At 48.2% G+C, this 18,362-nt stretch overlaps 3 protein-coding genes across 7 annotated transcripts in view; all 3 read left to right on the forward strand.

Annotated features, from left to right (window-relative positions):
* TSPAN32 (tetraspanin 32) overlaps positions 1–6,036 on the forward strand; it is a 34,768-nt gene extending 28,732 nt beyond the window's left edge. For 2 of the 5 annotated variants that reach the window (XR_011000191.1, XR_011000192.1), the window contains exon 9: positions 1,129–1,194. Coding sequence is in view for 3 of the 5 variants with exons in the window: in XM_068193953.1 (XP_068050054.1) it covers positions 1,129–1,224 (96 nt within the window). In the remaining 2 variants the exon portion in view is untranslated. Of the gene's footprint in view, positions 1–1,128 lie in introns of all 5 variants that reach the window. The other 3 variants (XM_068193951.1, XM_068193952.1, XM_068193953.1) reach the window with 2 other exon arrangements.
* Positions 1–18,362, forward strand: part of TSSC4 (tumor suppressing subtransferable candidate 4) — a 175,152-nt gene that overhangs the window by 119,240 nt on the left and 37,550 nt on the right. The window lies entirely within an intron of this gene.
* Positions 11,855–18,362, forward strand: part of CD81 (CD81 molecule) — a 30,144-nt gene continuing 23,636 nt past the window's right edge. Inside the window, exon 1 of the mRNA XM_068193955.1 lies at positions 11,855–12,009. Within this exon, the coding sequence (XP_068050056.1) occupies positions 11,944–12,009 (66 nt within the window). The 5' untranslated portion in view covers positions 11,855–11,943. The remainder of the gene's footprint in view (positions 12,010–18,362) is intronic.

An 18,362-nucleotide genomic window follows, 5' to 3' on the forward strand; every position in this document is an offset into this window, starting at 1 on the left:
TGATATCTCCATGCTGCTCCCCAGCTGGGATGACCTTTCTTGATTGAAAGTGTATTTGGAGATTGTTTTATGCCTTGTGTCCACCTTGGCACAATTGTGGATTAAAAGATTCTTCCCCATCTAAATAAAACCCAGAGGAGCAAATTATTTGTATATTGTACTGCTAGCAGTAAATTAGGAAAACCATCAGGCATTGCTATGGAGCTGTAAATGTAAAATCATGTGTGAATATTTGGTGTCACTTTCCAATTTTTCTCAAGTATAGGGAGAATTTCACTGCAGCTATATTCGGATAAAAGCGGGAGCACTTTTATAATAGATATACTTTTTTCACAGCTTGATGCTATAGCCAGATAAGGCAGCTGTCTTTGAAGCCCGTGCTAGAGGAAATCTCTCAGCACAGTTCACTATTGTGATGGCAGGATGCAAGGCAAGCACATAAAGAGGGCTATAGCTGCTCTGATGTCACTATCCCTTGGCCAACAATGCACGCACATCCCCAGATCAAGCTGCAAGCAAAGGCATTAGCACATTAGGACATACTTGAAGAAAGAGCACATTGTTACAGTCCTCATTATCCTTCCCACAGCAGCCTTACCTTGGATATGTTGCCTGTGTTAATCCTGATGTGTGATATGCCAGGCAGAGTATCACAATAGAGAGGAAGTACACTGTCCTCTGCATTCATAACTGTTTGGGGTTGGTTTAGGTGTTTTTCTGTTTGTTTTGTTGGCTTTTTTCCTTCAAACAAGATGTGGGTGTTGTGGTCTTTTCTCCCTATGGTATCTTTTCAAAAGGCTACTATTATGAGGGAGGTATGTTTGTTTGCATAGAGGAATGTTCTGTGGCAGGAATTAAACCTGAATTTCCTGGTTTCATATTATTTCTTGGTATTTTTAGGGCCAGGTTTGAGCTGTGCTATGCTATTCCAGTCAGATGTTTTAACCGTGTGTGGCTTTTTTTTTTAAACTTCCATGTCAGAAATGGTATTCAGCTCTTCACTGAAAACCAGGTCTCCTCAGAAAAATGTGACAACAGACAATATTTATGATTGCTTATTTGCACAAATGGAGCATCATAATCAGTCACACACATAATTGTATGCCTATCTCATTTATTTCCTTTTAGGTTTATGGGATGTTCCTAACTTCATTCCTCTGGTTCTCCATCCACTTCAGCAGCAACCTGTACCGGAAAGGCAAATACACCCTGAGAGAGAGGTAGAAACCTGATGCCTGGGCATCCCTACCAGGCAGAGCCAGCTCTTGGCACAGGAAGATGTCTGAAGTCACCCACAAAATGCCCTGGGAAGGTATTTCATGGGGTCAGGTGGTGGGATGTGTGTCACACATTTCCCTTTCCTGCACTACTACTGGGCTCAGAGATGCAGATTCCCTCGATGGGAGACGTACGGGCTGTGGCTCCACAAGAAGGACACAAGGAGTTCTTTACAACCAAATGGAGAGAAAAGCCCAGCAAAAATCACAGCATTAAACCAAATTTCTCTTGTGCTGTATCTGAGCAGTTCCCTGTGACCCCCAAAGATGCAATGTTTCTAGGAAGATGGCTTTGGATAGCAGCCCAGGATCAATGTTGCACTAGCAGTAAATAAATGAGAGGAAGTGTGTCACCACTGATGGGAAATGTACTCTGCCAGCCTGGACACGTGCAATGATTAACTTTGGGCATGTTTCTGATCGTGCTGGGGTACACAGGCATCCAATGACTGTCAGCTAGTTTTCCCATTTTCAAATGCTGCCAAATTTGTAGAACTTTTGGTAGAGATCAGGACAAAATGTTAGAAAGTAGTGAATGAGCTTTGAAACAACTGACCAACAGAAGGACATATTTCTGTTATTCCTCCTTGCTAATGCAATACAATTTTTTTTTTTAATTCTTAGGATTTAGTCAGCCTCCTAAATCTTGATGCCACACTGATTTCATAGGGGCTTGTTAAGCTACACCTGTGTCTAATTCTGGGCCCCTTAATTTAGGAAGGATGTTGACATGCTCAAACACATTCAGAGAAGGGCCAGAAGGCTGGTGAGGGGTCTAGAACACAAAACCTGTGAAGAGCAGCTGAGGTAGCTGGAGTTATTTAGCCTGGAAAAAAAGGAGTCTCAGGGTGACCTTATTACTGTCTACAACTGCCTGAAAGGAGGGTGTAGGCAGGTGGTGGTTGGTCTCTTCTCCCAGGCAACCAGTGACAGGATGAGAGGACACAGTCTTAAGCTGTGCCAGGGGAAGTTTAGCCTAGACATTAGAGAAAAATTCTTCACAGAAGAAGAGATTGGGCATTAGAATGGGCTGCCCAGGGAGGTGGTGGAGTCACCATCCCTGGAGGTGTTTAAAAAAAGACTGGACATGGCACTCAGTGGCATGGTTTAGTTGATAAAGTGGTGTTAGGTCATAGGTTGAACTTGGTGATCTCCAAGGCCTTTTCCAACTGTGCTGGTTGTGTGATTCTGTAACTTCTGGCCCCAGCTCTATGTTTATCAGGCTTTGCTAACCCACTGTGCTCTTGTGGTAAAAGGACTTTGATATTACACACACAAACAGAAGCTTAAATCTATAAGAGAACAGGACTGATCTCCAGCCAGGTCAAACAATACAATGTCCAACTCCACGTCCTTTTTACATCACTTTATCAATAATAAACAGTTTGTAAAAGGCTGTCAGTCTAGCTGAAACAACAGTTCCCTGGCATGCTATGCCCTCATATTGAGGAGATAGAGCAGCTTCTGAGCTGAAACCCATCATTGCAATATATGTAGCACCTGCTGTAAATTATACGGCTGTGTAAAATGTCTGTTGAGCCAGCAACAGCTTTCACTTCTCTCATACATAGTGGCTTTTAGGCATGAAAAATTGTAAGTAGCTATTGTTTACTGAGATAAACATGGACAATCCTGTGCTGATGTTCAGCACAAGTCCTGGCCCTCTGGCAGGGGCTGCTGCATGTACAAGAACTTCAGTAAAGCCTACAGCATCTGGCTGGCATTTTAATCTGGGCTGCAAATACCTTGCACTGGAAATAGTTATGTTGTGGAGGGCTGAGGGAGGGCTGTCACTTCTCATTCCATGCCTTTGGAACCAGCAGAGCTTCACTGTTGACTTCACTTGAAGCAAGATGAAGTTCAAACTGCCCCAGTATATATTCAAGCTGCCTCCTGGCAGTCACCAACACACCTCATTCTGGCAGGGAATTGGGTATGATATGCACTTCCCAGCTTATGCACTTTCTAGTGGGGAAGTATTCACTTATACATGTATATGTATCATCACGTATATTGATCTCTGGAAAGAGACAATCTCCCTTGTGAGATCCAGCTGCTAGTCTCAGGCCACTGCTATTGTTATTCCTCAGGCCAGCTGGCAGCTCATGTGACTCATGGTTGCTTCAATAAAGACGAATTTCTTGCAAAAGGCCATCATTCCTTCTCTTTTTTGTGCCATGCATGAAGCTGCCTGCATTTCTTGGGGGTTTACGTCATGGGGGAACTCAGTAATTCTTTCACTGCTGGGAAGAGATACTCTCCAGGCAGCTTGTGCTTGCCTGTCCCAGCAGTGTGTGGGAGGGAGAGGATGGCCTTGGTCAGCAGCTCATCAACCTCATCCCACCCTCAGCCAGCTGATGGGCCAGCAGGCTGGCACCTCTCAGGGAGTAATGCAAGCAGAGGCAGGGAAAATGCTTAAGGACGTGTTTAAGCTGTAACAACCAGAGTATTTCTATGGAAGAAATGTCTATGGTTTCATTTTTTTAAGGATTAAGTAGTCAGGTCTTGCACACTGCAAAAGACATCATGGACAAATTGGTGGAGTCAGTGTCATCGGTGTGGGTTACCTGCTCAAGCCTCCTCAATGGGTACAAAAAATCTCTGTTAATGCATCACCACCTGGACTGCTGAAGCTTTAGGTGCTCTGTCTTCCCAGGTCAGTTTTTAATGTAAAGGCATAGTTGTGGACAGGACTACCATATATATGATGAAGGTATCTGCTTTTCTGCTGCTGAAAATTACAGAGGGATATCATTGCAGGGTGGCAGGAGCCCCTGCTGCTACACACAACACAAACTCTGGGAGAAGAGTGTGTCCAGCCACAGGCCATCTCATGAGCTTTATTCCCATTTCACTGGCTGCTGGAGCTCCCCTGCAAGGAGCAACACCTTCAACAAGGAGGTGACAGAGCTATGCCCAGCTGGACACACTCTTCTCCCAGAGCTTGTGTTGTGTGTAGCAGCAGGGATGCAATGGCATCCCGCTGTGATTTTCCAAAGCAGAAAAGCAGGTACCTTCAGCTCCTTGATTTTTAGAAACCTGTTACAGAAAGTGCAGTGTTAACATTTTATTCACAGTTGTAGAAGTGGCAGCACGGAGGGATGGCTGGATGGAACCTGCGGGGTGGGTGAGTGTTAAACAGTGTTTTTACACCTCTGCCAACAAAAAATCCCTGTCCTACAATGAGTGTTTTTGCACTTACTAGTCCCTCATTTTCTGCTGGCTAGGGGCAAATTACAGCTCTGGTGTGACCAGAGCAAAACCCCAGGAACTTACTGATAAGTGGTGCCAAGATTTACACAGTGTTGAGAAGAGTGAAAGAGAGATTTTTTTGGGGAGAAAAGCATGGAGCTGAGCACTGGGGATGCAAACCTGCAGCCAGACAAGGAAACACCTGCAGAGCAGTGAGCCTTCCTGGGGCTTGCTCTAGAGGAAGCTGTTTGTTATAAGCATGTCAACACTCACACTCTGCTAGGAAAGAAATCCTATTTATGTAGGCATATATGGGAGAAAAACAGAATTTTCAGACCAAAGGTGCAAAATTAAATATTTAGTTGTGAATTGGCTCCAGCTACTTGTCAATTAAGTTGCAGCAATTATCAGTTATTTCCACCAAGATCATCTGGGCACTTGCAGTCTGCCTCTCTCTGAGCATGCATTAGCTTCTGCTCATGAGTTACCTTTTTCCTTTTACTTTAGACAACCCCCCAGCTCTATCTGAGGACACAGGAAGAGTGACCAGCATAAGGCCAGGTTGCTTTGGCCTGTGTGGCCACCTTTGGGGCTACCTATAAGCCTGTGGGGCTGGGGAGCATCAGCCCATAGGAGCAGCAAGCACCTTTTGTGCTGCTCTCCACCTTTCACTGCTCAGGCACTGCTCTGCCAACAGGGGCATTAAATTCCATAGGGACCCTACATGGGGCTCACAGTATGCTCATGGCTGGACTGACCACAGCTTGCTTATGAGCCAGAGGAGCTTTGCCAGCTTTTCCACTCTCTCTGATGGCAGTGGATGATGCTTAGAGCACTTGTGGAAAGCACTGGTTAAATAATACAGTAACTCTCTACAGAGATTTGGTGGTGCGGAGAGTGAGAATCTTTCAGTCTTGTGGTGTGCTGTCTTGACTTCAAACTATTTTGCTATTTCCTGCCCTTTGACCATGTGTTTGAGAGTTCCTACTGTCCTTGAAATACAACTTCCTCAAGCAGCAACCCCTTCACTATGCAGCTTGGATTGATGCCTGCAGCATGCTCCTAAAGAAGACACTGCTGAGCAAGTCCTTCCAAAGCCTTAGAAGTTGGCAAATCTGGGTGGACCCTTGCAGTGCTGGAGTGTAAGGAAGCCAACTCCTGCCAAGGTAAAGCTGTGTTTATAAGCTGCAGACACACAAAATATTTTTGGAAGTAATAGTTGATAGACATGTTTTTCTAACCTGGTGAAGAAGTAATGCATTTGGAAAAGCAGCTGGCTATAATTCTTCTCTAGAAATACAGACAGAGGAGGAAGATGCCCCACATAGATCTGGGCCAGCACAGCTGAAAGCAGTTGTGGTCAGAAGCTCCAGTGAACACAGATCACACACATCCTGCAACTTTCATCTGAAGTGTCATTGCAGCTCTCTCTGTTCGTAAAATGCAGCTGGGGAGAAAAGTGATCTATTTCTTAACTGGGTAGTTCCTCTTCTGGCAGAATGAGCAACTGGCAGCAAGGATCAAACCTGTCCACTGAGAGATGTTGCAATGTGTGGGACAGCGGGGACGAGCCTGGGAGTGAAGAGAGAGAGCTCTGGAGAAGTCTCAGAGGCTGTTTTGGAAAAACACAGGCTGTGTGTGTTTTGCAGCTTTTGGCCAGAGCTGTCAAACCCATAACTGACTGCAGGCCTGCTGGTCAACCCACTCCACTCCCACCATGCCACCCCTCTCACAAAAACTACTGCTACCTTCATCACCCGGCGTTTGGGGGTGCCTCAACAGATTCCTACCTAGAGGCAAACTGCATATCTACCCACGCCAGGAGGGTCAAGGGGGAAAACCCCACCTCTTTATCTGGAACAGATATATGTGGTGGTTGTTCAGCTTGCAAGGAAGTGGCACATCTTGGGAGAAATATGTTCAGACAAGCCTGGAGGTGCTCACCAACAGCTAAAGCCCTGCTGTCTGCTAGTTGCTGTTCCCTTAGACTCCAGCAAGCAAAGAAATTTCCTTCCCAGCATTTCTTGCAAAGAAGATGCATATCCCTGCGTTGCTCACCCTGGAGTCACTGGCAATCAGCTAGCTGGGTTGTTTATATTATCCCAAGACAGAATCCCCCTGTCTCCCCTCAGCATCACTATGTGCTATTGTTTAACCCCTGTGTGCAGCAGCTTGCTCACGGACGTGCTTGGTTTCTTTTTAGCCCTATTACATCAGCAATAAACTATTCCTGTCTTTATTCACCTACTAATGAATTATACATTGGTTATACAATAAGAGCTCTCTGCATCGATGGGTTGGGCTCTGGCACCTCCCAAAGCACAGCTCAGCCCAGCTGTGACTCAGTCTTCTCTGATGCCCTGAGAAAAATGAGTGTTCGCTTTCTGGGCTCATGAGCTAAGAAGAGAGAGCGTCTGCTTGGATAGGAAGCTTGCTTGGGTTTTCACTCCCTCAGCTGGAGCTCCAGCAGGAGCTGATGCTGTCCTTCCCCCCCCACTTATATAACCTGACCTATCACCATAGATACATTGATATAAATATTTAAAGATGGCAGAGAGACAGGCCAGGCACAAGGGAACCATTTGTTGAGTTTATTAGAAACAGAAAGTTCAGGCTCAGCTACAGGTCTCTGCTTGCTGCATCCCTCTCCCCTGAGGCTGCAAGGCAAGTGCAACCCCCTGCACTGTCACAGTGCTATGACTCAGCTTGCAGAGATGGGCATGGGGATTTTGGATAAGCAGGCACCATCCTCTCCTGCTGGGGCACAGAAAAGGTATTCTGAAAATGTCCCCTTGGACTTGGGGATTAGATTCCTCATATTGTTTTTTCTCTACTCAAAATGAAGGTGTTGGCTGGCTCCCCAGGGGTGTAGAGTGGTCTCTCCTGAGGTGATTGAGCTTCATAGGCCAGTACATACACTGCAGTTTGCCTTTGCTCAAGTCTCTTCCTTGAAAAACAGCATTGTGGTGTGTTGGCTGCCAAGGAAGTTACCCCTGAGTGCTCTGGGACTATTAACCTCCCACAGAATGAATTTCTGAGTTTCTTATCATGCATCTCCAAAATGTTCTATTTAAAGATCTTTGGTAATGCTGCTGTTGTTTGGTGTGTTTTTTTACCACCAGAGGTAAATTGAAAATTCTGGCTATTTCTGTAGTATTTTGCAATAAAAACAAGAAGTGGTGGTTAAAAGTTAACTAGGACCTCACCAGCAAAATGATGTGCATTTTTTCTCATAGTTTATCTGTCAGTTTTGAGCTGGCTGAGGAGGGCAGGAGGATTGTCATGCAAGCCCAAAGCATGCAGCCAGAGCGTGACATCAGCAGCCATCCTGTGGTCCCCAGTGGATAAGGGATTCCCATCTGCTGTCCCAGATCTCCTGGAGACCTGTCAGTAGGTGTTTAGAGCCTGCCTTGATGGTAACAATTCACGTCCTGGTTGCCAGCTCTTCAGGCCCGTGTAAGAGCAGGGGAGGATATGAGTCTGTCCTCTCCCCTCATCCCCGCCCTTCACTTTTTATAAAACAAAAGGGGTTTTAAGGGGAAGCTGATGGAAGGCAGGTGGGCATCTCTGTGGGATAATCAGGCTCAAAGCCCCAGGGGTTGGGTTTGCTGAGTCCCGCTGGTAAGGGATGTTCTGCTAAACTCGGACTGGGAGGCAGCATCTGCTCTAACAGACCCTGGTGAGTCACACCCAGAGGTGCCAAAACTCCCAGGCATGACACTGGCTTTTATAAACAGGTTCACAAAAAAACCCAACAACCCAAGCCAAATAGAAAAAAACCACTGCAAGTGCCTCCTCTCTCAGCTGCTTCATTCTGCCTGCAAACCCAATTGCAGATGCACATTCAAACAGCCACTTGGTTTATTTTTAATTTGGGGTTTGGGGGATTTTTTTAAAACATAATTTTAGAGGTTTTTGGGTTTTTCTTTTTTTTTCTTTTTTTTTTTTTTTCTTTCAGGGATGAAAGGTTTGGGGGAGGTAGGTGGCTTTCTCACAGCCCTGCGTGCAGCTGGCTGCTCTGTGAACGACTTCACCCCCTGAGCACTTGAACCAGCTTTTCCTCCTGAAGAGGGAAGTCATCAGCCCTATTCATAGCACTCACACTCAATACTGGCATGTGACACCCAGACACGAACTGAATTTTTGCAAATTAGCTTTACTTATTTATAAAGAGCTGTTAAAGCCACTGAGAGCCTTGGAAAGGTAGTTGTGATACTTTGTAGACTGTACAGCAAGTAATGCAGTGTGAGAAATGAGTATGAAACATGAGAAATGAGTGTACAACACCTGAAATCACACACAGTCCTGGGAAACAGTGTCTGTTATCTTGTCACTGTGCTATGATGATGGCATTTTTCTTCCTGTACCTAAAGGCCAAAGTTTTCAAAGATACCCAGCTGAGCTGCTTAAAATAACAACAAGAAGAAAAGACAAACCTTGAAATACTTTTCCACTTCCAACTCTTATTGGCATGGTGAGTTTAAACCCAGTAGGCTTTAGGTGGTAATTGGGAGCTTCTTGTGATAGGAGATGGTGGGACTGTGGCCCTGCTGCCCTTGCCAGGGCCACAGCTGTCCCTGAGCAACATGTGCTCCAACAGAACCTTTAGGAAGGTCCCAGAAACAGAACTCTGTTGGCTCCAAACCAAATTGTTGCCTAATACAATTTCTGGAGGATACAAAAAAAAAAATTTCTTATTTTGCATTTTCCTTCACTCCCCAACACAGGAGGAAAAAAGGGCAGAAAGCAAGAAAAGAAAAGCTACAGTTGGAGGAATAAAAACAACACCAAAAAAAAAAAAAAAAGCAATCCTAAGCTCCCTGGAAACAGTCTCAATTCCAATCTTGTGGCAGTGATTGCACTGCTCTTCAGTGCGCAACAGTTGATTTGAGAGACATTTTCCCTCATAGGCGGTGGGGCTGCTGCTGCTGAAGGCCTTACTGCTACTGGTTCCTTCCTCTCCCACTCACAGACTCTCCGAGCAGCATCTCTGAGAGTTTTTTTGGGAACAGCTGCCCAAGTGCACAAGAGGCTTCTTGGTTCATATAGTCTCCTGGTTTTGACCTCTAGGGTCTTTTTCTTTTTTCCTTTCCTTTTCCTTTCTTTTCCTTTTCCTTTTCCTTTTCCTTTTCCTTTTCCTTTTCCTTTTCTTCTCTTTTTTTTGGCGGGATGTGATGGAGCAAGTGAGCAGCTTTGGGATCCTGCCATTATCATTTGGACTGATGAGCAGGAGCCACACAGGATTCCAGCTATTGCTGTAACCAGATGGGTCATGCTGATAATTCGGGACAGCAGTTACATGCATAAATAGCCTGGTGAACCCCCGGCTTTGTTGGTAAGTCTGGATGAGTGAATGTGGCTTAGAGACAAAGAGGTTATGAATCCATGGCAAGCCCACAATCAGGGACATACTCAGCATAAGTAATTAGGGAACGGAGCCAACTTCTATTCATTGCTGGTCCCTGCTGCCATGTAGTGCATGGGCTGTTACTGAGGGACACAGAGAGTTTTGATGAACATGACAAAGCCCTGGACCAACTCATCCCTGAGGGCAATGGGATGATTTTGGAAGAAGGTGACTTGATTTCAACACACATATGTCGGAAATGTGTGATGGCTAACAGCTCGTTCCTGACTATGGGATGCTTGGCTGGAAAGACTCTATCAGAGTGTCCAAATGCTTGGCTCAGAAGCTGCTCCCTGAAATCCTTCACTGGCGGGAAGTGCCCAGGCAGGAAGAGGGCAGGTTTCCCCATACGACTCTGCAGGCGGGTGCCAGGTTCATATTTAGCTCAGTGAGGTGCTGACGTTGGCTGGAGCTGCTCACTAATGCCTTTTCCAGCATCCTCCTACGTTCTGGTTGTATGACTTACCACCCTGCCCCTGGAGAAGTGAATGAGCTTCCTGGAAGGATAACATGGGGTGAGAACAATTTATGTTTCTAAGGATGAGCGAGTGGGCCAAAGTGGGTCTTAGCTGAAAGCTCGGGAAATTTCATCGTGCTTCTGTGTAGCTTTGAGAGCAGAAGGGGTTAACTAAAATTCCCAAGCCTGTTGATATGTGTGACCCCCTTTTTTTTTTTACTTTTTTTTTACTTTTCTTTGGGGAAAAGGGGAAAAAAGGAAATGGAAAAAGTGGGGAAGGAAAAGGAAAAAAAGACATTAAAAAAAAAAAAAGGGGGGGACTCTTTTTGGTGGGCAGCCCTGAAGCCCCCCTGATGCTCTTGTTACCCAGTAACCAAAGGAAAACATCCCGAGTGGTTCTACTGAACTTGATGCAATTGCTTGCAGTACTGAAGCCAGAAGCTTAGACAAAAACTGTTCAGTAGAGCAGGTTTAGAGCTAAAATAAGAAGGGGAAATGAAACGCTTCTCTGAATTTCAAACTGATAGTTTTCATGCAAAATATCTTTGCTCTTTTTTTTTTTTTGAAGGGGGAGGGGGGATCCTCTCATGAATGCACTGAGGGAAAACTTTTCAGTATAGAAATACAAAACCTCCTGCAACCTATTCCCAGAGATTTCTCCCTGCACCCCAGGCTGCCTGGTGATGTTTAGGAGGTGGCAGTGAGTTTTAAGGGATGGTGGTCAGGTTTGGGAGGTTATATTCCTACAGCCCCCCAACACTTGCCCTGGTGGCTCCTACTTGTGTGTTGGAAACTTTGATGTGAGCTGCCCCTGGAGGGCAAGAAGACAGGGAAAACAAAGAAAAAAATAAGAGCAGATATAAAAAAGGGGAAAAAAGAAAAAAGGGGGAAGAGATGAAAAAAGTGAGTGAAGATGAAAGAAAGAAGGGAAAAAAAAGAAGGGAAGGGAAGGGAAGGGAAGGAAGGGAAGGGAAGGGAAGGGAAGGGAAGGGAAGGGAAGGGAAGGGAAGGGAAGGGAAGGGAAGGGAAGGGAAGGGAAGGGAAGGGAAGGGAAGGGAAGGGAAGGGAAGGGAAGGGAAGGGAAGGGAAGGGAAGGGAAGAGAAGAGAAGAGAAGAGAAGAGAAGAGAAGAGAAGAGAAGAGAAGAGAAGAGAAGAGAAGAGAAGAGAAGAGAAGAGAAGAGAAGAGAAGAGAAGAGAAGAGAAGAGAAGAGAAGAGAAGAGAAGAGAAGAGGAGAGGAGTAAAAATTAAATAAGGGGAAAAGGGAGGGAAGGGAAAATTCAAAAGAGGAAGAAAAAAGAAAAATAAAAAAGGCGGATAATAGAAAAAGGGGGAAAGCAAAAGGAAAAGAGGAGTTAGGAAAAAACAGAAACTGGGAAAAGTGGGGGAGGGAAAGGAAGAAAAGAACAGGAAAAAAGAAGAAAAAAAGGAGGAAACAGCAGGTGAGCCCCAGTTTCGGGAAGGCGAGGGGGTGCCTGCGCCCCGCTCCTGGGGCGTGTCCGGGGGCGTGCCCAGGGCGTGTCCGAGAGGCGTTTCCGGGGCGGGGCGGCTTTTCTGCGCCCGCCGCCGCCTCGCTCAGCCAGGCAGCACAGATTTGGGAGAGCCGTCGCCATGGGAGTGGAAGGCTGCACCAAGTGTATCAAATACCTCCTTTTCGTCTTCAACTTCATCTTCTGGGTGAGCACAGGGGCGGCGGGGAGCGGAGGCTGAGCCCTCCCAGCCTTTAAATAAGGGGGCTGCAATATTGCTCGTCTGCCTGCGCCTGGGTTTAGCCTCCTTCTTGCCCCCCAGCATTGAGACTTGCTGTCTAGGATGTGCCTTAGGGGCTGCTTATTTTTCTTTTTTTAATTATTTTTTTGGAGGGCGAAGGGGCTGATCATCCTTTGTTTTTTTTTTATTTTAATGCATGCATATGTAATTGTACATGTGTATCTATTCATGTCTATGTTTTAAATAGATATGCAGAGGGGGAGGTAGAATCGTAGGATGGTTTGAGGTTGGAGAAGACCTTTAAGATGCTCGCGTCCAGCCGCTACAGATGTTTATGGGCGCCTTTCGGGGCGGGGGGCAGAGCCGAGGGGGCTCCCGCAGCCCCTCTTGCTGCGGGTCTGGCTGGGGAGAGCGGCGCTCCCCAGCCGGCGAGGGAGGGAGGGAGGGAGGGATGCAGGGATGCTGCCAGGCGGAGGGAGGGGAGGGGAGGCGCCGGCCGTGCCGCCCGCCGCGGAGGAGGGGGCGCTCAGCAAATACGGGTGATCTGGGGCTGGCCCCGCGCCCCCCGCCCCGCGGCGGAGCCGGGACCCGGCCGCCCTGGCCCCGCGCCGGGGACCGCTGCCCCCGCCGCCCGGGAAGTTATTTTAGGATGCAAAATCTGTCCAGGCTGGAGAGGCTGCCTTTCCTGAGAAAGTTTTTCTTGAAATAATCCATCCAGACTTGCGGCTAATTTAGCAAAAGGCGGCGTATCCCGGTTTCCCTGCGAGCCAGGTTTGTCCCGGTTAGAAACGGCCTCCGGCAGCGCGAGGTTGGCTGGCAAGAGTCCCCCTCTCCCTGCTCCTGCGCTCGGGGGCAGCGAGATATGCCCGAGCAGGCTGCTGGTTTTGTGTTTTAAATTCTGTGGTTTCCATTCCACGGAATGCTTTTTTGTCTTGGAAGTGAGTCCAGCCCCACCCTGGCAGGCAAGGCACCGCTTGGATGCCCCTTGTCCAGTGCCCCGTGCCCCTTGTCTGACATCCCGCTCTCTTGTCGAGGATTTGGGATTTTTTTTTCTTTCCCGTCAGTGCTTGCTTACAGCTGTGAATGTAGCAAGGGGGCCTGGAGAAGTGGGAAGGGGACCGATGGCTTCCAGAGCAAACCCTGCTTTGGCACCTGGAGTTGCACTGCCTGGCTGGAGCCTCTGCCTGCTGACTCCTCCCTGGGGGTGCCTGGGGAAGCTCTTTGGGGGATCCCCATCCTTGGGAGGTGTAGGGCTTAAACCAAGTGGGTGCTCGCTTCAGGCTTGTTCACCTTGTGTCTGGGTATAACACTGGCCAAGGGGAAGAAGACAAGCTCTGATAGCAACTGTGTTAACTGATACCTGATGGGTTGCCAGCTGCGTGAATGAGGGATAATTCCGGGTTGGTTTTTTTTAACCTTTTCCTCCACCCTTAAAATGGCCGGATGGAGGCGGGTATGGTTGTCTGTGAAGTGTTGTTCCTTCCGAGTTACCGTGCTTATCCCACGTTTTTTTTTTTTTTTCCCTTGCCTTCTGGTCCCGATTTCCTGCCATTCTTGTCGAAGAAGCTCCCGGCTATGCTGTGAGGAAGGGTCTCCTGGGTGGCAGGAAGGATGCTGTGGGCTCTGCACAGCCACCACTTCTCAGCAGGATCAGTTGTTCACCTCAAAGTCTTGTAAAAGAGCTGATCTTTTATAAATGGGCAGTTTGCTTCCAAGAGGAATTGCCAATCTGTATAATTTCCCTGTTATGACATCTGGTGCCTTGCCCTACCCTTTTGAAGGGTGCTCCCTGTGAGGGGGGGTAGATGCTTCAGTTCCTTCCCAGGAGGGGTGCCCAAAACAGCTCCCAGTGCTGGACTTGCTGGTCCCCTCTCTCTGTCTCCTGTGCAGACTGGGAGCCTGGACTTCATTAGAATTAACAGTGCTTTCTGTAAGGCTAGCCAGCTGAATACCAGATCTTGGAGTTCTCAAGCCCTTTTGTGTTGTTTTTTAAACTAGTAGGTGAGGGTTTACCACAAAGGTGGTAGGTTAGGTTTACCACAAAGGCAGGTTACAACCTGCCTCCCAGCTGGGGAGGGATTCTGTGCTTAACAGCAAAGTGAGACGGTCCTTTTTGCAGAGTGACGTTTAAGGACAGAATGTGGTGCTGACCACCCTTGCTGCAGGTTGGCTGTGTTGGGAAACCACCTCTAACCACAGGGAGGTGTGAGACAGGGCACCTGCAGCCCTTTAGTCCTGCCAGCTGGTTATTATATAAGGGCTGATGGGCTCCCCGTGCTTATTTGCTTATGATTTGCCTTGTGTGCAGCTGCTGCTGGGTGCTGTTGATGAAAACAAGCCAGAGGTAGAGCCCAAAGTTTGGCAGGCACCATGCTGAGCTGCAAAGGAGCTTGTTCTAGTGCCCAAGAGGAAGAAGGAAGCAATTCTCAGCCTTAGTTACTCTGATAACTTTTTTATGTAGCCCCGCTATCCTGCTGGAGTGTAAATAAACTGACTCCCCTCTGGCTTCCTCCCCCTACATTCCCCTGGCAGTGCAGGGGGAATTTCACAAAGCTTCTGTGTTGAAAAAGCAAAAGGAAAAAGGTGACCCTGCTGCCAGCTCCTCATTCAGTGTACCTGAGCTGTTTCAGTTTTATTTGATTTTTTGGGATTTCTTTTCCTTTGTGCATGCATTCTTGACAAGAAGATGGCAAGATTGTGCTTGCTCCAAGGTGGCTCTCAAGGGAGCAGTGGCCACTGCATGGACCACATGCACAAACGACTGCCTGTCGCAGGAGAGAGGGTCCCCACGTGTTTCACAGTGGCACCCACCTACTGAAGTGGTGGAGGAGGCCGTGGTCAGCACCTGTGGGCTTCACCTGGTTAGCAAAACATAGGGCTGAAAAGACAAAAGTTTTTCTATGCTGCCAAGTTGTCCTGAAACCTTGGGGTGGCTGATGTTGAGTGGACACTGCCCTGTGGGAGGGAGCAGTAGCTGTTACTGGGCAGTTTGGCTGGTGTGATGGGTGGCCTGAGCAGGGCTGGGCATCTGGCAGGTGGAGCTGCTTCTCCATCCCATCCCTAGAACTGGCATGGCTGGACTTCGACTGCTCTCCTGAATTTTCCAAACCTTACAGCAGCGCTCAGTGTGTGGGGCTGAACTGGCCACTGCTGCAAAGGGTCCCTGGAGAGGTTGAAGGAAGCCAGTGAGCTATTTTAAAATATAATTAAACATAACCAAGGAGGAATTGACTTGCTTGGAGAAGGATCGCTCAAGCTTATTAGCTAATACAGCCCATGGCAGCCTTCCAGGTCGAGAGCACCGCTGGCTGCCCTAGCAGAGAGGTGTCTAATTAAAAGAAGAATTTGCTCCTAATGCCATTTTCCAGGCACTGTCTAACTCTTCTGTGTGTTGAGGGGATGTCGTACAGCCTGGGTGCAAAGGGAAGGAAGGGCAAGAACAGAGGGAAGGTGGAAGTGAGAGTCTGTCTCGACAGGGGTGATTGAAAGGGAAGAGGTGGAGGAGCTGCATATTTTCTTGTGCAACACCAGAAGATCTGTTAACTGTACCCTGGAGTCTGCAGAGCCTGCACAGAGATACTTGGTGTTGGTGATGAGAAGTGACAGTGTGGGGAGGTGGCAGCTCTCTGTGGCGGTTGTCCCATGGTAAGGCTTTTGCTGGGTGGCACATGACCATCCCATTGTGGTGAGGAGGGTGGCCGTGTACCACTGCTCACAGCTTTAAACAGAGAGTGGAAGATCTCATGGTTCCTGCAGCTCTTAAACACGGGTTTGAAATAACTGTGCAGTAACAAAGTAGCTTGCATCTTGTTGTGGGAGCGGGCATGGGCTGAGCGCTGCTCCGGTGCCACTGGTGGCAGTGCCTGGCTGGCTGGGCTGCTGGCCTCCCTGGGAATTGCAGAGAGCCTGGCGAGCAGCAAGGACCTCATGCTGGCCCAGCATCTTCTTCCACAGATTTTGTTTGGTATCCTGGGACAATGTACAGGCAAGCTTATTTCTGTGTGTTTGACTCTGCAGCTAAGTTTCCTTAGCAGACTCAGTACCTATGCTCAAGTTTTGTTGCTGATGTCTCTCTGGGATGTTTTAGGGCACTCTGCCAAGTGAGTACAGCCCTTCCATCACCCACAAAACCTCTTCTGAAGTTTCTGTGTGCAGAAGGTTGTTTGAAGAGATGGGTGCACCCTGCCCTATGGGGGTACCAGGTTGCACTTAATGGGCTGGGCTGCAGCTGAAAGGAGGAAGTGCTGCTGGCTGGAATGGGGTTTGCTCCATTTTCCTCACGTTATTCTCCTGACAGCCACTGTAATACTTATCTTCTGCAAGAGCATTAATAGTGAGAAACACTTTGATCCTGTGCTGTGGAAGTGCCTTTCACTGTACTATTAAGAAGGGAAAGCAGTTGTATCCTCATTGTAGTTAAATGCTTATGTACGGGGCCAAATTAATTTAAAAGCAGTATCTCAAATTGTTTTCCTCTCTGTTGAGGGCAGTTAAACCCTGGGAAGTGCTACATCTGTCTGCAGCAGGGATCAGGCTGGGGCAGGCTGGTAGCGGCCTGTGGGCACGGTGCTCCCCGTCGTAGGACCCCGCTCCTGGATTTTGGTACTGGGTTTCCATTCTCCTCCCATCCATCAAGCTTTATTTGGCCTCTGGCATGCTGCTCCTCCGGGAGTGTTCCTCTGGAGCTTGTTTTGAAAAGCTCTGCAGTGTTGTAGGGCTGGTAACTATAGGCACCAGTGGAGAATTTCGCTCCGGCTGGCAGCTCTATTAATAGCCGCTGCTGGAAGGTGTGCTGCTGGGAGCAGGGCTGCAGGCTGCTCTCCTCCTCCTGCCTGCAGGGCATGGTGCTCTTCCCAAATGCCTTTCCTGCAATTCCTGGGCAGGCCTTGCCTGCAAACTTGCAGCCTGACCTTTAGTGGCTGTGGAGCACCATGGCTGTGGAAGGCAGCAGAAAGACCTTGCCTGTGCTGTCACAGAGACTTACCTGCCACTGCTGCCTGTGAGTGCCCGTGCCGAGATAACCTTTTGCGTTGTGTGCCTGTCAAACTGCAACTCTGCGTCGTACTGAAGTCCCTTCCCCTGCTTACACCCTCCAAAGGGGCTCCAGGGCATCTCACAGTCCACCCCAACATGCAGCACAGCAGTGATCTCTAGCACATCTCACCTTAAAACTTCAACTGAGTTTTTGGTGTGAAGACTTGACATTGTAACACGGAGATGGTCTCAGCATTGAAGCCAAGTTCCCAGGTTCCTGGGCCACCATTCAGCTTTCATCCCTTTGCTGCACCCCACGCCCTTTCAGCAGTTCCATGAGGTGCAGCTGTTGTAGTAGAAGAGAAATTAATCTTCTGCTTTCCAGGAGGTGTGGTGCAGGCTGTGGGAAGGTGTGGTGCTACTTGGGCACATTTCGTGTGTCCCTCTTTTGCCTGACTCAGTCCTCAGGCTGGTAGTGCAGAACCTGTAATGTGCTAGCACGGATCTTGCAAGGGCTTGTACTGCCCTTCCAAAGGTAGTTGCCATCAGGTTATGAGTCTCTTATCTCCTTGCTTTTTCTCTACTCATGCTTCTTCACCTAGAGACTCACAAATTACCTGGGAGCAAAGCATTCAACCCCAAATTAGCAGTTTGTCCCTCGCCATATGAGGGGCTTCTTGCATGGGAAGATATTTCAACCTTAGCAAGCCACTTTGCTTTTCTGCATCCTGATTCCCCACACCTGGAAGTAGGGGCATTCCTTGTTACTCCATCTCGGCTGCTTTGCAGGTTTTGTTGGACAGGAGCCATGGGGAGCCCTGGCTGGGCTTCTCGGGTGGGGTCTGGGTGCTGCCTTCACGAAGGGCTCTGCTTCCAGGTTTTGTAAGGGAAATTGCAAACCTCTGCGGCATGAGAAGCTGTTAAAAATCTCCAGTCGTCTGCCTTAATCATAAACCAGCTAAAATTCATTAAGCTTTCTTGGCAGCATCCTGCTCTTGTTAGTAACTGTGGTATTTCCCAGGCATCGTGGCGCGAGTTCTGCCGGCAGCATTTTTCCAGCAAGGCGAGAGCCTCTCCCAGCCCTTGGGCTCTCACAGGTTGGGAAGTAGGACCTGAAGGCAGGGCCAGCCATGGCTGTGGGAAGTGGCCCTGCTAAAATACAGCATCGTGAAACTGCTGGCACCTCCACTTCCCTCCTTTGCTGACCGGAGCCACAGGATGTCTGTCTGCTTTGCTTTGGCATGCCCGGCAAGCTGCCCTATAGCCAGAACTTCTTTCTTCTCCTCCTCCTTTCCAGGAAATCTGTTTCAGAGAAGGGTGGAGGGAAGGGAGCAGGAGGAAAAAGG

The sequence above is a fragment of the Anomalospiza imberbis genome, chromosome 6 (assembly GCF_031753505.1).
Source record: "Anomalospiza imberbis isolate Cuckoo-Finch-1a 21T00152 chromosome 6, ASM3175350v1, whole genome shotgun sequence".
In the NCBI taxonomy this organism is placed as follows: domain Eukaryota; kingdom Metazoa; phylum Chordata; class Aves; order Passeriformes; family Viduidae; genus Anomalospiza; species Anomalospiza imberbis.